The following is a 19,610-nucleotide window of genomic DNA, read 5'->3' as shown; positions in this document are numbered from 1 at the left end:
AACAGTCTTGCACAATTCACAGCGCTCACCATAGCACATACCCTCCCCAGTGTCTTATCACCCAGGCACCCCATCCCTCCCACCCCCCACCACTCCAGCAACCCTCAGTTTGTTTACTGAGATTAAGAATTCCTCATATCAGTGAGGTATATCAGTGAGGTCATATGATACATGTCTTTCTCTGATTGACTTATTTCACTCAGCATAACACCCTCCAGTTCCATCCACGTCATTGCAAATGGCAAGACCTCATTCTTTTTGATGGCTGCATAATATTCCATTGTATATATATACCACATCTTCTTTATCCATTCGTCTGTGGATGGACATCTGGGCTCTTTCCACAGTTTGGCTATTGTGAACATTGCTGCTATAAACATTGGGGTGCACGTACCCCTTCGGATCCCTACATTTGTATCTTTGGGGTAAATACCCAGTAGTGCAATAGCTGGATCGTATGGTAGCTCTATTTTCAATTGTTTGAGGAACCTCCATACTGTTTTGCAGAGTGGTTGCACCAGCTTGCATACCCACCAACATTGTAGGAGGGTTCCCCTTTCTCCGCATCCCCGCCAACATCTGTCATTTCCTGACTTGTTAATTCTAGCCATTCTGACTGGTGTGAGGTGGTCTCTCATTAAGGTTTTGATTTGGATTTCCCTGATGCCGAGCGATGTTGAGCACTTTTTCATGTGTCTGTTGGCCATTTGGATGTCTTCTTTGGAAAAATGTCTGTTCATGTCTTCTGCCCATTTCTTGATTGGATTATTTGTTCTTTGGGTGTTGAGTTGGGTAAGTTCTTTATAGATTTTGAATACTAGCCCTTTATCTGAGATGTCATTTGCAAATATTTTCTCCCATTCTGTCGGTTGTCTTTGGTTTTGTGGACTGTTTCTTTTGCTGTGCAAAAGCTTTTTATCTTGATGAAATCCCAATAGTTCATTTTTGCCCTGGCTTCCCTTACCTTTGGCGGTGTTCCTAGGAAGAAGTTGCTGCAGCTGAGGTCGAAGAGGTTGCTACCTGTGTTCTCCTTTAGGATTTAGATGGATTCCTGTCTCACATTTAGGTCTTTCAACCATTTGGAGTCTATTTTTATGTGTGGTGTAAGGAAATGGTCCAGTTTCATTCTTCTGCATCTGGCTGTCCAATTTTCCCAACACCATTTGTGGAAGAGACTGTCTTTATTCTATTGGACATTCTTTCCTGCTTTGTCAAAGATTAGTTGACCATAGAGTTGAGGGTCCTTTTCTGGGTTCTCTATTCTGTTGCATTGATCTATGTGTCTGTTTTTGTGCCAGTACCATACTGTCTTGATGATGACAGCTTTGTAATAGAGCTGGAAGTCCGGAATGTGATGCTGCCAGCTTTGCTTTGCTTTTTCAATATTCCTCTGGCTATTCGGGGTCTCTTCTGGTTCCATACAAATTTTAGGATTCTTTGTTCCATTTCTTTGAAAAAAGTGGATGGTATTTTGATGGGGTTTGCATTGAATGTGTAGATTGCTCTAGGTAGCATTGACATCTTCACAATGTTGGTTCTTCCAATCCGTGAGCTTGGAACGTTTTTCCATTTCTTTGTGTCTTCTTCAGTTTCTTTCATGAGTATTTTATAGTTTTCTGAGTATAGATCCTTTGCCTCTTTGGTTAAATTTATTCCTAGATATCTTATGGTTTTGGGTGCAATTGTAAATGGGATAGACTCCTTGATTTGTCTCTCTTCTGTCTTGTTGTTGGTGTATAGGAATGCCACTGATTTCTGTGCATTGATTTTATATTCTGCTACTTTACTGAATTCCTGTATGAGTTCTAGCAGTTTTGGGGTGGAGTCTTTTGGGTTTTCCACATACAGTATCATATCATCTGCAAAGAGTGGACTTTGACTTCTTTGCCGATTTGGATGCCTTTGATTTCTTTTTGTTGTCTGATTGCTGTGGCTAGGAGTTCTAATACTATGTTGAATAGCAGTGGTGAGAGTGGACATCCCTGCCACCTTCCTGACCTTAGGGGAAAAGCTGAGGAGAATGATATTCGCTGTAGGTTTTTCATAGATGGCTTTTATGATATTGAGGTATGTACCCCCTATCCCTACACTCTGAAGAGCTTTGATCAAGAAAGGATGCTGTCCTTTGTCAAATGCTTTTTCTGCATCTATTGAGAGGATCATGATTCTTATTCTTTCTTTTGTTAATGTATTGTATCACGTTGATTGATTTGCAGATGTTGAGCCAGCCTTGCAGCCCAGGGATAAATCCCACTTGGTCATGGTGAATAATCCTTTTAATGTAGTGTTGGATCCTATTGGCTAGTATTTTGGTGAGAATTTTTGCATCCATGTTCATCAAGGATATTGGTCTGTAATTCTCGTTTTTGGTGGGGTCTTTGTCTGGTTTTGGGATCAAGGTAATGGTGGCCTCATAAAATGAGTTTGGAAGTTTTCCTTCCATTTCTATTTTTTGGAACAGTTTCACGAGAATAGGTATTAATTCTTCTTTAAATGTCTGATAGAATTCCCCTGGGAAGCCATCTGGCCCTGGGCTCTTGTTTGTTGGGAGATTTTTGATGACTGCCTCAATTTCCTTAGTGGTTATAGGTCTGTTCAGATTTTCTATTTCTTCCTGGTTCAATTTTGGTGGTTGATACATCTCTAGGAATGCACCCATTTCTTCCAGGTTATCTAGTTTGCTGGCATAGAGTTGCTCATAATATGTTCTTATAATTGTTTGTATTTCTTTGGTGTTGGTTGTGATCTCTCCTCTTTCATTCACGATTTTGTTGATTTGGGTCATTTCTCTTTTCTTTTTGATAAGTCTGGCCAGGGGTTTATCAATCTTGTTAATTCTTTCAACCAGCTCCTAGTTTCGTTGATCTGTTCTACTGTTCTTTTGGTTTCTATTTCATTGATTTCTGCTCTGATCTTTATTATTTCTCTTCTCCTGCTGGGTTTAGGTTTTATTTGCTGTTCTTTCTCCAGCTCCTTTAGGTGTAGGGTTAGGTTGTGTATTTGAGACCTTTCTTGTTTCTTGAGAAAGGCTTGTATTGCTATATACTTTCCTCTTAGGACTGCCTTTGCTGTATCCCAAAGATTTTGAATAGTTGTGTTTTAATTTTCATTGGTTTCCATGAATTTTTTTAATTCTTCTTTAATTTCCTGGTTGACCCATTCATTCTTTAGTAGGATGCTCCTTAGCCTCCATGTATTTGAGTTCCTTCCAATTTTCCTCTTGTGATTGAGTTCTAGTTTCAAAGTACTGTGGTCTGAAAATATGCAGGGAATAATCCCAATCTTTTGGTATTGGTTGAGACCTGATTTGTGACCTAGGATGTGATCAATTCTGGAGAATGATCCATGGGCACTAGAGAAGAATGTGTATTCCGTTGCTTTGGGATGGAATGTTCTGAATATATCTGTGAGGTCCATTTGGTCCAGTGTTTCATTTAAAGTCTTTATTTCCTTGTTGATCTTTTGCTTAGATGATCTGTCCATTTCAGTCAGTGGGGTGTTAAAGTCCCCCACTATTATTGTATTGTTGTCAATGTGTTTCATCGCTTTTGGTATTAATTGGCTTATATAATTGGCTGCTCCCATGTTAGGGGCATAGATATTTACAGTTGTTAGATCTTGTTGGATAGACCCTTTAAGTAAGATATAGTGTCCTTCTTCATCTCTTATTACAGTCTTTGTTTTAAAATCTAATTTGTCTGATATAAGGATTGCCACCCCAGCTTTCTTTTTCTGTCCATTAGCATGGTAAATGGTTTTCCACCCCCTCATTTTCAATGTGGGGGTGTCTTTGGGTCTAAAATGAGTCTCTTGCAGACAGCGTATTGATGGGTCATGTTTTTTAATCCAATCTGATAGCCTGTGTCTTTTGATTTGGGCATTGAGCCCATTTACATTCAGGGTAACTATTGAAAGGTATGAATTTAGTGCCATTGTATTGCCTGTAAGGTGACTGTGACTGTATATTGTCTGTGTTCCTTTCTGATCTCTGTTGCTTTTACGCTCTCTCTTTGTTTAGAGGACCCCTTTCAATATTTCTTTTAGGGCTGGTTTTCTGTTTGCAATTTCCTTTAGTTTTTGTTTGTCCTGAAAGCTTTTTACCTCTCCTTCAATTTTCAATGAGAGCCTAGCTGGATATAGTATTCTTGGCTGCATATTTTTCTCGTTTAGTGCTCTGAAGATATCATGCCAGTCCTTTCTGGCCTGCCAGGTCTCTGTGGATAGGTCTGTTGCCAATCTAATCTTTCTACTATTGTAGGTTACATATCTCTTCTCCCGAGCTGCTTTCAGGATTTTCTCTTTGTCTCTGAGACTCAAAAGTTTTACTATTAGATGTCGGGGTGTTGACCTATTTTTATTGATTTTGAGAGGGGTTCTCTGTGCCTCCTGGATTTTGATGCCTCTTTCCTACCCCACATTAGGGAAGTTCTCTGCTATAATTTGCTCCAATATACCTTCTGTCCCTCTCTCTCTTTCTTCTTCTTCTGGGATCCCAATTATTCTAATGTTGTTTCATCTTATCATATCGCTTATCTTTCGAGTTCTGCCCTCATGATCCTGTAGTTGTTTATCTCCCTTTTTCTCAGCCTCTTTTTTTCCATCATTTGGTCTTCTATATCGCTGATTCTCTCTTCTGCCTCATTTATCCTAGCAGTTAGTGCCCCCATTTTTTTTTTTTTGATTGCATCTCATCACTAGTCTTTTTGATTTCGACTTGGTTAGATTTTAGTTCTTTATTTCTCCAGAAAGCATTTCTCTAATAACTTGCATTCTTTTTTCAAGCCCAGCTAGTATCTTTAAAGTCATGATTTTGAACTCTAGTTCCGACATCGTACTTATGTCCGTATTGAGTAGGTCCCTCGCAGACGGTACTACCTCTTGTTCTTTTTGCTGAGGTGATTTTTTTCGTCTTGTCATTTTGTCCAGAGGAGAATAGATGAATGAGAGAACAAAGTGCTAACAGGGTAACAACGTCCCTAGCAAATATACTCTAAACAAAGCAGAAAAGACCTGAAACCAGGGGAAAAGAAAGGGAAAGAAAGAAAAAACAAAGAGAGAGAGAGAGAAAAAAAAGGAAAGATAAAAACGAACAAAACAGAAAAAAAACAGAATATGATCAAATATGATCAGGCTAGTGCATAGATCAGTGCCACACACTAGATTTTGGGCCTATTTTGGTCTGTTAGAAGAAACTGCCTCCTAAAGTTTTAAAGTAAGAAAGACTTATATACGTACAAAATAAGGGTTGATACAATGAAGGGATGAAAATGAATGTAAAGATGAAAATTTTAATAGACTTTATAAAAGGAATTGATAAGATAAGAAGTTGTTTGAAAAAAGAAAGAAGAAGATTTAAAAAAAAATGGAGAGAATGTGATTAGGTAGGAGACTAGAACAAAGCCATACACTAGTGATTTAGGGTGTATTTTGATCTGTTAGAAGAAAGTGTATCTAAAAATTTTAAAGAGAGAACAACTTACATATATATTTCAAAAATAAGGGTAACTACTATGAAGGGATAAAATATGAATCTAAAAATGAAAAGTAAGTCTTTTTTTTTAAAAAAAGGGATTGATAATATGTTGGTTGAAAAAGGGAAAAAGAAAAATTAAAAAAAAAAGTTAAAAAAATTAACTTTGAAAAACTAATGAATCATGGTAAAAAAGCCATGAATTCTATGTGCAGTATTCCCCTAGCGCTGGAGTTCTCCTGTTCTCCTTGATGGGTAAACTTGGTCCTGGTTTGCTGGCTGTTCGTGCTGATCTTCTAGGGGAGGGGCCTGTTGCCGTGGTTTCCAGATGTCTTTGCCAGAGGCAGAATTGCCCCGCCCTTGTGTGTCCGGGCTAGGCAATCTGCTCGGGTTTGCTCTCAGGAGCTTTTGTTCCCTTCAAGCTCTCGGTACAGCTTTGGAGGAATAGAGTGAAAATGGTCGCCTCCCAGTCTCCGCCGGGAGGAGCTGAGATCTTGGGGCCCCGCTCCTCAGTGCGCCCCCGGAGAAAAGGAGTCACTCCCCTCTCCCCGGTCTCCTGCCGCACTCTGTGTTCACCCGGCCTGTGACCGAGCGTTTCTATCTCTGGCACCCGACCCTGTGTGGAGTCTACAAACCCAGTAGATCCCTGCGGTGCGCTCCCGCGCCGCTCCTCCCGCGGGAGGAAGGGGAGTCTCCCCAGCTCTCCCACTTGTTGGGTCCCTGCTGGAGCAGCAGTGGCCCGACTGGGCCATGGATCACAGTTTATGGCCACCCTGAGCTGAGAACCTGCGCCTCGGCTCCGTCTCTGCAGCTGGCTTCCCCGCTCTGATACCTGGGAGCTCTGCTGCACTCAGGGCACCCCTGGTCTTTCTGTGATCCCGAGGGTCCTGAGACCACCCTGTCCCACGAGGGTTCCACCCCCATCTTAGCCACTGGAGCGACGTCCCTCAGCGGAGCCGACTTCTAAAAGTTCTGATTTTGTGCTCCGCGGCTCTATCACTTGCCAGAAGTGGCCGATGGAGGCCCCTGCCCCCGCCGTCTATCCTCCCGAATATCACCTCGGATTCACTTCTCCGCATGTCCTACCTTCCAGTAAGTGGTCACTTTTCTGTTCAGAGAGTTGTTGCTATTCTTCTCTTTGATCTACTGTTGAGTTCCTAGGTGTTCAGAATGTTTTGATCCCCATCCAGCTGAATTCCTGAGACCAGATGAAATCCAGGTCTCCTACTCCTCTGCCATCTTGCTCCGCCCCCACTCCGTTTCTTTTTTTAGTAATAAATATTTCTGAGTGAAATAATGGAAGGGGACTAAGAATACACTTACCTTGATGAGGCTGAGCAACGTATGGAATGATTGAATTACTGTATTGTGTACCCGAAACTAATATAACGCTGTATGTTTACCATACTGTAATTAAAATAAAAAATACAAATAAATATTGCTGCTATGAACATACTCCTGTGCATGGTTCTTGGTGCACATGTATAAAGGTTTCCCTGAAGCAGTTACCTAAGAATGGAAGTGCCTATTCATAGAGTATTCAACTTTATCACATACTGTTGACTTGTTTTTCAAAGAATTTACACCAATTTATGTTCCTGCAGCAGCGTATAATCATTTTTTTAAGACAGCTTTGGTGGGGTATAATTTTTTAAAAAATTTTATTATGTTATGTCAATCACCATACATTACATCATTAGTTTTTGATGTAGTGTTCCATGATTTATTGTTTGCGTATAACACCCAGTGCTCCATTCAATACGTGCCCTCTTTAATACCCATCACCAGGTTAACCCATCTCCCCACCCTCTCCTCTCTAGAACCCTGAGTTTCTCAGAGTCCCTAGTCTCTCATGGTTCGTCTCTCCGATTTCCCCCCTTCATTTTACCCTTCCTACTATCTTCTTCTTTTTTTTTTTTAACATATGATGTATTATTTGTTTCAGAGGTACAGGTCTGTGATTCAACAGTCTTACACAATTCACAGCGCTCACCATAGCACATACCCTCCCCAATGTCTATCACCCAGCCACCCCATCCTTCCCACCCCCACCACTCTAGCAACCCTCAGTTTCCTGAGATTAAGAATTCCTCATATCAGTGAGATCATATGATACATGTCTTTCTCTGATTGACTTAATTCGCTCAGTATAACACCCTCCAGTCCCATCCACGTCATTGCAAATGGCAAGATTTCATTCCTTTGGATGGCTGCAATATTCCATTGTATATATATATATATACCACATCTTCTTTATCCATTCATCTGTCGATGGACATCTGGGCTCTTTCCACAGTTTGGCTATTGTGGACATTGCTGCTATAAAAATCGGGGTGCATGTACCCCTTCGGATCCCTACATTTGTATGTTTGTGGTAAATACCCAGTAGTACAATTGCTGGGTCATAGGGTAGCTCTATTTTCAGTTTTTTGAGGAACCTCCATACTGTTTTCCAGAGTGACTGCACCAGCTTGCATTCCCACCAACAGTGTAGGAGGGTTCCCCTTTCTCCGCATCCTCGCCAACATCTGTTGTTTCCTGACTTGTTAATTTTAGTCATTCTGACTGGTGTGAGGTGGTATCTCATTGAAGTTTTGATTTGGATTTCCCTGATGCTGAGCGATGTTGAGCACTTTTGGTGGGGTATAATTTATGTACCACAAAATTTGCCTATTTTAAGTGTATAATTCAATAATTTTTGTGTAACCATCACTTTGATTCCAGCCTTAGAACATTTCTGTCACCTCCAAAAGCATCCTAATGCTGACATATATTCTCTTGAGCACTTAATATTGTACATCTTTTTCCTTATTATCAATCTCGTTACTGTAAAATGCATTTCTCTGATTACAAATGACATACAATATCTTTTCATATCTTTATTGGCTATTCATGTTTCCTCTGTTGTGAAACATCTTCTGCCTATTTTTCTATTAGATTGTTTGATTTTTTTCTTACTATTTGGAGTTTTTACAATGTTTTCTGGATACTAAAACTATGCCAGTTTTATTTGTTGAATTATTTGCTTCAGTTGTAGCTTGTTCCTTTCACTTTTTAAAAAATTTCTTTTGATTTTCGTGTCCCTTTTTTTTAAAGATTTTACTTATTTATTTTAGAGAGACAGAAAGAGACAGTGCAAGCGGGGGAAGGGAGAGGGACAAGCAGACACCATGCTGAGCGTGGAGCCCAACACCAGGCTCGATCTTATGACCCTGAGATCATGACCTGAGCTGAAATCAAGTCTGATGCTTAAGTGACTGAGCCCCCCAGGTGCTTGTTGAGAGGAATTCAAATTCTAGCACCTGAAGCTATACAAGGTTATACTTTTCAAGTTCATGGGACTGTTGTACACATTAAATAAAGTGACAGCTGTACAATACCACTTAGTATGTCAGAATCAAGAACATACTTTTGAATTGTTTAAACACCATCTGCAGATTTAGAAACAAAATTATAAGCTACTCACAGTTATACTAATTGTCAGTTAGATCTTTTGCACTTAATTCTTGATATAGCAATCAGTGTCTAGTAGGGGATGTTGAAAGTGAGTTCAGATTTTCATCTTGTACTCAATGGCGAAAGTTTCTTGAGTAGGTATGTGACTAGCCAAAGGTGGGCACCACTAGCACCAGATGGCAAGTAAAGTTCTACCACAGTTTCTGTAGTTTGCACTGATTTTTTTTCTTTGTCAGTTAGAAAGTGAGCAGCAAGAGTGAATACTTTTTACATATATACAAGGTATGCTGTGAAAGCATATTTGTTTACAAACATAAAAATACTTAGTAACTTTTGATCAGAAAATAATGAATTAAGGTATATAGCAAAAACAATCATTTCTAACCTTGGAGAGACCAATTTCATATTTTATTACTTCAAGAAATATGGTTAGTTTTTTTGAATCCCTTATCCAGAAATACTTGAAAAGGAAGACAGACAAAATATTTATTTTTACTCTCAACATGGCTGTGAAGAGTTAAATTAAAAATGAAGAACACTGAAGTAAGTCCAGAATAAGCTTATATATTTGGCCACATAGAATGTTATCATCTTCAAGAGTAGGTGTAATAATGAAGACTTTATAAGCAGTTTTTAATCCATAAATAAAATAGCCATTTTGGTATTTTGGCCATTTGTTAGGTGTTGGCTTGGCTGTGACAGGGTCATTAAAAGGGATGGTAAAAGCCAAATGAGGAAAAGCATAACCTTTCAAAAAAATACTTAAAAATTAGTATTTTTATTTAATTAGTTTAAGTAAAAATACCTAAAAAAATTTAAAAATACTGCATAGTGCATTACATGCTAATGAGAAATACTATATCATAATACTGAGTTATAAAAATGGAACCAACTCCAGTATTTCTGAAGGGATTGATTACAAAGAATTATGATTTGCTAAACAGGCAATATATTTGCTACTGAGGAGACTGACTGCTCTAATTTTCAAACAAGAAGGCCTGTTAAATTACTGAGCGTCTTACCTCCATCTGTAAAATGAGGGTGTTTTGCTAGCATGGGGATTATCTCAGTGCATGTTAGGTCTCTGCATTAATAAAATAATTGCCAAATACCTGCACTAATTTTTTGGTAGATATCAGATATAAAGAAAATGTTATTTTTCTTTTTTTTATGCTTGTTTACTAATTTTTTGAAGTTTTTTTTGCATACCTCACTTTGTTTCTTCTTAATCATCTGATGGGGGATGCAAATCTTGTTATTAGGTATAAGAGTTGTCTCCAATTCTGCAGTTGATAGACTTTGAGAAAGGCAATTTAAATAGGTGCTAGCTGTATCAGCTCTTGTAAAGATGAGGAGCACAACATAACTCAATGTCAACATTTCTGTGTTAGAAGAAATACTGTAATTTGGCTTATCTGTATTCTTTTTTTATAACCTCATTTGAATCAGGGGCAGACCTGAAAACTTTAGAGTCTTTTATAATTTCGTTCATTATTTTCTCAGAGTCTTACAGCATCTAGGTGGTGGATCTTTTTTTTAATAATTGAGTTTTCTAATGAAATTGTATTTTCCCCTTATAATTCTTAACATTTCAGAATTTTTTGTTGGTCATTGTGAGTCCAGCTTAGAGATGGGCATGTGCCACTGAAACTCAGGAGAAAGATTGGGGGCTCATAACATTGTTTGGAAAGTAGCCCCATGGGTATAACATTGAAGGTGCTGAGGATGATGGCAGGAGATGGGGGTGGGGAGAGAAACATGTAGTTGGATGTTGACAGTGTTGAGGATAGAATATAATAGAGTGATGAGAATGAAGATGTGGAAAGACTGAAGTGAGAGATTGACACCTAGAATTAATTTTGGAAAACAAGAGCCATATAGACTCTTCTACTGTATGAAAGGTGCCATAAAAATATAATTAGTAATAGTGAGTGTGTCAATTTATCAGTTATTGTTCTATGGCCACCCAGCTTTTGTGTAAAGCAAATGAAAAATCAGTCCCTCAAATATGTAAAATAGAGTGAAGAAATTCTTGACCGGTTTGAGTCTTCAGTTGGAAGTGTTTCAGTGGTTATCCAGGGCTTTTTTTCACATGATTGTTGTTAATACTGTAGCAATTTCTCATACTTACAGGCAAGTGATTTTAACTCTTCTACTTTGTGGACAAAGCAGAATGTATAGTCAGGTTGACCTTGGTGCATTACAGCTCACAGAATTATCACTTGGCAGGTATGCATGTTGTCACTGCCTGTCACTTGGCAGGTGTGCATGGTGTGGCTAAATTCTTGCACAGTTTTCTTCTGCCCTCTTTTCACTCTTATCCTGGCTATTGTTTCACAGACGCTTGTCTGAAGAAGTTACATAGCTTTGTTCAGGACTGTTTTGCCTAAGCCTATGTGCTACATTCCACTTATTTGCAGTTGGTTATTCAGTTTCCATAATTACTCAGGCTTTGCGTTTTCCCATTTTACTTTGTGTCTTTCTGTTCATTTGCATATTGGATTTCTAAACAGTGATGGAATGGGAGGACAATGTGTATATGGAGAGTAGATTCCTGTCATGCCATTTGCACAATCTCACTCTGGTTATTGGACACGTTTATAGAATACCTGACATGGTTATTTAGTGTTTGGCAAATGTATGATTAGTTTTAAAAATCTGAGCAGTGTCTCTGCCCCAAGCTTACAATCACTCACTTTGTATTTATAGCGTATCTATAAAACTTTTTCCTCCTTCATCACTTTTAAATGTGAACTCTTTAATGTCTGCTACCTTTTTGCAGAAGGGGCCACAGATGTATTTTGTTTGATTCACATGGTTTCAAAAGTTAGTTAATATCACATTAAAATTTGGATTTGGGGCTTCCCTTAAAAGATTAGAAGATCTGGCAGTATTTCTAGTGACAGCAACAGACAGGAGCTGAGTAATGGCTTTCCTTGTTAGACAGGATAATAGATGTCTCCAGATGGATAGAGTCTCCCCATTTGGGAGGGGAGTAGGGTCTCCGGATGGTCTCCCTGACTCCCCCTTTGACTTACACTTGGCTGCTTCACTCACTGATGTTACCTGCTGGGCTCTTTGGGTACCTGGATTTGTAACTCCTGCTTTGTCGCCCAGCTCTTCACTTTCTGCTGTGCTCTTTGGAACATGCTGCTGACAATTCTCTTTGCGGTGAGGTGGGCCCTGAATCCCAGGGAATACCACTCAAACAAGTGGTCTTGAAACCCCGTCCCATGTTTTTGAAAGAAAAATTTAGTTAGAAAGGAAATTTTGAAAAATATTTTCCTATGTACTTTGTAATCTTATCTTTACAGTTGTCCTGTGAGGTAGGCAGGTCTGGATTTAATTTTTCTTGGGAAGCCTTAGGACCCCACTTCTGCTGGCAAGGATATAATTTTTTGAAAGTAGTTCCAGTTAGAGACTGGACCTTTACTATAGCTGTTTCAAAAGTGGTCACAGTCTTGTCAGGGCCCAGTTGGCAGACTTGAACTCTGGTCTGCTCTGCCACAAATGACCATTGAGAAGCCATCAGATCCTGTAACTCTGGTAAGTGCTGGAGCCAGTATTTGGTCAGAGAGCTTTCGATTCCTGTACAGCATGTTGCTTTTCTGAGATCGTGTCATTCTTTGAGATAGATATTCTTCATTCCATTTTGCTATTTGCTGGATGAGGGCAGAAAAAGAGTGTGTCTGTTAACCTTGATTTTCATAAGTTTACTAATTTGTCTTTTGTCTTAGAATAACATTTATGTAGGCTTTGGTGGATGTGCCTTCATTTTTTTTCTCAAAGATTTTATTTATTTGAGGGGTGCCTGGGTGGCTCAGTCAGTTAAGCATCTGCCTTTGGCTCAGGTCGTCCCGCATTGTGCTCCCTGATCAGCGGGGAGCCTGCTTCTCCCTCTGCCCTTCCCTCCATTTGTGCTCCCTCTTTCTCTCTCAAAAATAAATAAAAATTAAAAGAAAAGAATAACATATTCTTTTCTTCAAATAAATAAAATTTATTTATTTGAGAGAGAAAGAGAGACACCACAAGTGGGGGCGAGGGGGCGGCGGGGGCAGACAGAGGGAGAAAGAGAAGCAGACTCCTTGTTCAGCAGAGAGCTGGTTGTGGGGTTTGATCTCAGGACCTTGAGATTATGAACTGAGCTGAAGGCAGACGCTTAGCTGACTGAGCCACCCAGGTGCCCCGTGCCTTCATTTCTATGTACTTTTTTTTTTTTTAAGCCCATTCACTGGTCATCAGTATATTTGGTAGTTTTAAAAGTTTGATCATGTCTTCTATCTTTTCTTCCTAGTTTTAATCTCTTAGTCTATCTTCATTTAGAAATACCTTTTTGGGAAGATTTTAATTGCATTAAATTTACACTTGTCTCTATGTGTTTTTATTTTTATTTTAATTTAGTTTAATTTTATTTTTTAAAAGATTTTATTTATTTATTTGACAGAGAGACACAGCGAGAGAGGAACACAAGCAGGGGGAGTGGGAGAGGGAGAAGCAGGCTTCCCACCGAGCAGAGAGCCCGATGTGGGGCTCGATCCCAGGACCCTGGGATCATGACCTGAGCCTAAGGCAGACATTTAATGACTGAGCCACCCAGGTGCCCCTCTCTATGTGTTTTTAGATGGCACAATCAAATTACATATATGTATTATGACAGTAGATGTGACCATATTCCACCCCACCCCTCCACATACCCTGGGTTCTAAAATGCCATCACAGCTGTGGCTCAAATTATTTTCTCTTTTTCTGCTGAGTTATTTAGGCTGAGGCATTTAAGGAGCCGTTTACTATAATCCTTCCTCGAATATGCTGTCCCACACAGCATGATTTTATGGAATGTTGATATATTATATAAACAAGACTCCATGGTTAAGTAATATTTGGTAAATTTGGAGTTAAGCAGAGTTAAACAGACTTTCTTATAAAGGGCCTCTCACATCCTTTGGAGTACCTATCAGCTCTGTGACTCTCTAAGAGGAGGAGAAAAAGAAGCCAAAGTTTGACCATAGCCTCTGGTAGTACTAATGCCCTACTGGAAATATTTTGGGAAAAATTGGTTTACTATGAGTTTTGCATTATTTCTCTGTGTTAGTTGGGAATGGCTCATTATTGGTGAGGTTTCTAACATGACATGTTATTGCTATGTCATCCTTCAATCTTCCAGTGACTGAGTGCAGTCACTGTAGGGTGAGTCACAGATGTGCACGGTACTGAGGAGAGGGTGCTTATTGCTGGCTCTGGCCTATTTCAGGGACACAGGTGCAGAGTGCAAGGGCCAGGAACTCAAACTTGGTACTGTCTCTCTATGGAGATGTATAAATGCATTGTTCCTGTTCTGATGTTACTCCCTCCGTGAAATCCAAAGCCTGGTCTTCAAACAGCTCCTGGCTCTGATTATGGTAATGAAGATTTAAGAGTTCTTTCAGACTGCCATCTGATTCCTGATAGGTGGAAGATACAGAGATTGAAAGGAAGAATCCTTCAAAACTTCTCAATTATGCATATGTGCACAAATCATGGGCCAATTGTGAATTATTTCAGAAAACCTGACAGATACAAGGTAAATAGACAAGTGGAGCAGGACAGGCCCAGAATGCCAAATAGGTGATTAGAGTGAAGGGAATGGGACCTGGCAGGTAATGTTTGCCCAGGTGAATTATAAATATTGCTCAAGCATCTGCTGAAAGATGTGTGGGAGAGCTTTATTTGAGGGGATGGAATCTGGGAAGAGGCATTTGTCTATGAACTTGGACTGGTGTGCAGACTTTCTGCTAAGATTCAATGGTTGTAAGCTTTGAATAGTTTGACAAATTCTGACCTGTCATGTGGGGTTTGTTTGTAGCTAGGGTCTTTTTGGAGACTGCTTTTACACTAAATGAGTTCTGTTACCACCCCCACAAAAGTAAAGCACGGTTTTCATTTTAAGCTTTGCCAGTGTTTGTGTAGGATGGTTGTACCTGTGGGTGGGAAGAATGTGGGAACTTTATGTGTTTGCCTGTCTTAAATTTTCGTTCCTTGGATCTTTGTTGAGAAGGCTGAGAGAAGAGGATGATACATTTTATTTTAAGATGATCAGAACTGGAAGCATTGAGTTTAGGTTTAGGAATCAGATTTAGGTTTATTTTTGCCACCTACTACTAGCTAGGAGTATTAGTTTTTCCATTTGCTCATTTGGGTATAACGTTACCTATTTTACAGGATTGTTTTGAATAGGCATAATATGTATGTATGTGTAGTGTAATGGGGTAGAGTATGGTATAACACTTTGTCTAAATGACAGACTAGGTGTACTCCTTGTCTAAATCTGTGAGGGCGACCTGGACTCTTCAGTGTTTGAGCAGAGGCTGTCCTTGGTAGCAGGGTGTTCAGTCAATAGTAGAGACCACAAATTGAAGAAGGAATTTTGAAGGAGTAAGATTTATTTTTAGTCTCTGTTATGCCAGTTACTCTTAATATAACCTCTTTAGTTGAAATGATACGACTTTTTATTTGAGTAAAAGAAACTAAGTTTCAGCATCATGGCGGCTGTGGCTCTGCCCAGAAGAAAGTACTGTAAATATGTTACTTGCCCGCTAATGGAAAGAACCAGTAGTGAATTTCACAGGACTTTATTATCACTTTTCTCATTGTTTGGGGAGGCTTTCCAGTAAGATTTATTAGAGAATAGTGGAGATGTTTATTTCATAGATTCTAAGAAATAGTAGGTATTATTTTCCAAAGATTTTATATCTGTTAGTCTATTCGGTACTCTGAAGCAACTGTAGGAAGATGCTGTAGCTCTCATGTTTTCATGAAGAAAGACTGGAAGCTCAGAAAGTCTCAGTGATTTTTGCCCTGGTCAGTCGTGGAGCTGGGGCTATAATCTGGGTCTTCTCTCAGTACTCTTTCTTCTCTACCTTCTTCCTCTTAGAGCGGCAGGTCAAGGGATGTCAAGGGATTCAGCCTCAGTTATTTCTGAAAGGTAATGTCATTCAGAAATAAAGATAAGAATTCTCCAAATGTAGGAATTTCAGGGGGATAGTTCATTCTTAAATTCTCAAGCTTATTCAGTTTAAAATGATTCCTATAATATGGTGCTCATTTATTACTTTAGATTCATTGCCTCAGTAATGACTTTCAAATAGGACTCTTTTATTAGAGTGATTGGACCGAGGTCTGATTGGACTAGAGTTAAGAGACTGCATCATTATAAGTAGAGTGAGATAAAACATTTTATAGGATTTGATTTAATTTTTTATGAGGTCTCATAAGTTGGAACCTAGGATCTTCTCTAAAAAGATACTTTGACCAATTTCCAAATTGCGAACTTTCCACCCTGGGTTTAAGTTATAGATAGAGTGGCTGCTTGGAGTTTGAGAATTAAATTATTTCCTCTGGGACTTTTAATTATGTTACCTGAGGCAGAGCTTCAGTAACTGCTGCATCAATAATTTTCCTAACCCAAAGCTTGAGGAAGTGAGATTAGTACACTGATTAGAGAATTGTCTAGAGACCAAAATGAAAACAAAACAACCCTGGAAGTTTTTAGTGTATAAGGGAAATACTAGATGTGGTTGTGTGGTCATTGGCATAGTCATTGGAGAAGGCCTTATCGGTATAGAGGAACACATTTAATGGCCTTCTTTAGTAGCATCACGAGGAGATTGAAATGGATTTAAAGGCATTGCAGTTTCCTCATGATTGCATATAATGGGCCCAATCTCTAATGTTTATGTTTCATTATGAGAAAGGCATGTAGGAAAAATACACAGTTTGTAAAGATCTTAAGCAGTTGTGAGTTACAATTGAATAATTGGTAGTTCTAATAAAACCAGAATCTTTTCCTATCACCATAACTCTAATATCAGTGACTCCCTCCTTTTCTCTCTATCATCATCATTATTGCTATAAAACTAGATTTTCCCAGCAATTTATTAAAGTTTGGATAAATATTTTTATCAATTATTCTGTGTTTAAAACTTCTCATCAACATAAGATGTTAATATTTAGTTGAAGGAACAGTAAAAGCACAACGATCTGTGGTTTAGAAGAATGTTAAGAGTTTTCCCCATAATTAGAGGTGGGATTTTTAGGAAATGATGTATCATGCTAAAATTGAAATGGATAGGGATGAGAGTGGGAGCACAGAAGATATATTTTGCCATTGGTATCTTGAAATAATGTCCAACCTTGAACATGACTTCTAAACTAATGTACAAACAAATAAACCAAAAAGCGAAAACCTACCTCCCCCCTCAAATAGGTGTGTGTGCCAAAAATGGAAAGCACACTTCAAATCATATTCTTTGAATCAATGATTTTTTGCTAACAACCACTGAGGGGTGGGGCTTTAACTTACAATTCCATTTGGAATCAGGAAGTTTTTTTGCTATTAACTTTCATACTAATGTTCACACAGAACTACATTATGCCAGTAGTAATCTTGGATAATTAATAATTGATATATCACCTGAATGATGATTGCTTTATTTTTCATTTCTCAGTGAATTAAAATACACAGTGTGATAATTTTGGCACATGACAGTTTGTTTAGTAAATGTTATTTTTATTAGTTTATTAATATTTGATTTTTTTTTCTCTCTCTCCTGGTTCCAGGGTGTGGATGAATGGAACATAGCTCGCCTAAATACAGTCTTGGATGTGGTTGAGGAAGAGTGCGGTATTTCTATAGAGGGTGTAAATACCCCTTATCTCTATTTTGGCATGTGGAAAACCACATTCGCATGGCACACCGAGGATATGGACCTCTACAGCATTAATTATCTCCACTTTGGAGAGCCCAAGTCTTGGCAAGTTACATGTTTAATATTCATTTGCTTAGGAGTTCTGAAATTTGGGCAATATGAACCTACTGAAGAGGATTTTCTTCCCTTATCCGGTGAATTCAGATTTATATGAATTGAAAGTTTTTGAGTATAATAATTGATTGTCTTCCGTTCTGTGCATGGTTTTGCTGAAAACCATAAAGTTAGTGGTGACTGGTATATCTCATGTGGCTTGCAGACCATTTTGTGGGGCATGGATTGATAGGTATTGTAGTCTTGAAGAATTTTTTAGGCATTTTTACTTTTCGGAGCATTTGTTGGAAGGTATGCTGGAAATAGTTAAGAGTGAAAGTTGACTTCACTGATGTTGAGTATTAGGTAATAATAACGATCTTCTGGTCCAGCCTCTTCTGAATAAATGACAAGAGTAGGAGAGGAGGGATGAATCAGGAGGCCTGTTACTGCTCTCTGGGTGATGGGCATGGGGAAAAGAATGTTATTGTTAATATGTGTTCTTAACTTGCAATTTCCTGTGTTTGTGAGCTTCTTTCCTCATCTTTCTGAGCAATGACTTAACAATGTGCTGCTTTGTAAAATACATCATGTAGTACATTCTTATGTACTTGTTAGTACATACTAACATATGTGATTGTTAGTTTGTCAGTCACCCTGGGATTCTTTGTGGTTAGCCAGTTTCATGTTTTGAATTTGTTTTTGTGGATTTTAGTCTTAGGGAAATTAAAGTATCAATTCTATTTTCTATAATACACGTACGTGCAGGAAAACAGACAGAAGCATATGAAGCATGACCTTGACCAATCCAGGAAAGATGATGTTTCAGATGGATGTGAACATGATAGGATGCTCTTCAGGTGCTTGTGTCAGCCCTGTACCTTTCTTGCCTCCAAGTTAAAGATAATGGCCTCTTTCCAAGTTCCCCTGCTGATTAGGTGTTGAGATGCAGTAATTTGGGGATAATCTCCACCTCCATTTTGCCATTATTCCTTGCCCTTGAAGTTTTATCATGTGTTGAGATGTGAAATTGTAAATTTTCTCCAAAAAATTCAGATATAGCAAAAGTTCCTAATGATCAAAAATGACATTTAGTTGGAAGGCAAGTTTTAGGTGGAAGAGCAAAGTTCTTAGGACATATAAGAAAAATTCAGGTAGTTCTGATTTTTTATGGAGTTTTGTGATCTAAAAAAGTTAGGGGGAAGCTGTTCAACTTATTTTAAAGGTGTTTTACTTGCATATTTCATTTGATAAATTCTTAGTATTCTGCTCTCTGAATGGAATAAATAAAAATTAAACATTTTTAAGAGGTGGTCTAGGACCCAGAAAGGCTTTTGTGACAGAATGGTATGATAGGACTATTCATTACATAGGTATTTACTGAAGGCCAGTTTTAAGCACATGCTTTGTGCATGGATGGCCCCATGGATCTCTGTTTGTCATACTTCTTCAGCACCACTGTAACATCTTTTGGAACGTCATCTTTTAGTACTTTTGGGTCTTAACTTTGAGAGACTTAGAATATTTTAAGCAATCTATAGGCACCTGGGCAGTTTCTCAGCTGCATAATTACCTCCATGCTCTTTCTGACATTCACTTTCATTGTGAACAAAATTAAATGAAATGGGTAAATTCAACATGTTGGTAAAATCTAGTGTATAATAGGCAACTATATACTATATTTTTCTTAAGAAATCTGAAAAGTTAGTAACAAAACTTTTCTGGAGGTGTTTTAGAAGTCAGCTAATGAGAATGCTCAGGACAATAATTTGAGATTATAGTATTAGAGGAGTTTATTTTATCCACCCCCCTCAAGTTACCCCCTATTAGAGGAGTTTAGACGATTATCTCTGCTTTCTTATCAAGAAAGATGATCCTCCCCCCATACTTCCATAACAGAATTATGT

The 19,610-nt window shown here is 38.6% G+C and overlaps 1 protein-coding gene across 11 annotated transcripts in view; it reads left to right on the top strand.

The window, feature by feature from the left end:
* KDM4C (lysine demethylase 4C) overlaps nucleotides 1-19,610 on the top strand; it is a 567,234-nt gene that overhangs the window by 144,537 nt on the left and 403,087 nt on the right. For 10 of the 11 annotated variants that reach the window (XM_027615394.2, XM_027615392.2, XM_027615393.2 and 7 more), the window contains one exon: nucleotides 17,522-17,715. The exons of the other annotated variant lie outside the window; for it this stretch is intronic. In XM_027615394.2, coding sequence (XP_027471195.1) covers nucleotides 17,522-17,715 — 194 coding nt within the window. The remainder of the gene's footprint in view (nucleotides 1-17,521; nucleotides 17,716-19,610) is intronic. 11 annotated transcript variants of the gene reach the window in all.

The sequence above is a fragment of the Zalophus californianus genome, chromosome 13 (assembly GCF_009762305.2).
Source record: "Zalophus californianus isolate mZalCal1 chromosome 13, mZalCal1.pri.v2, whole genome shotgun sequence".
In the NCBI taxonomy this organism is placed as follows: Eukaryota; Metazoa; Chordata; class Mammalia; order Carnivora; family Otariidae; genus Zalophus; species Zalophus californianus.
Note: the sequence above shows the minus strand (reverse complement) of the source record. Positions and strands in the feature narration are given on the sequence as shown.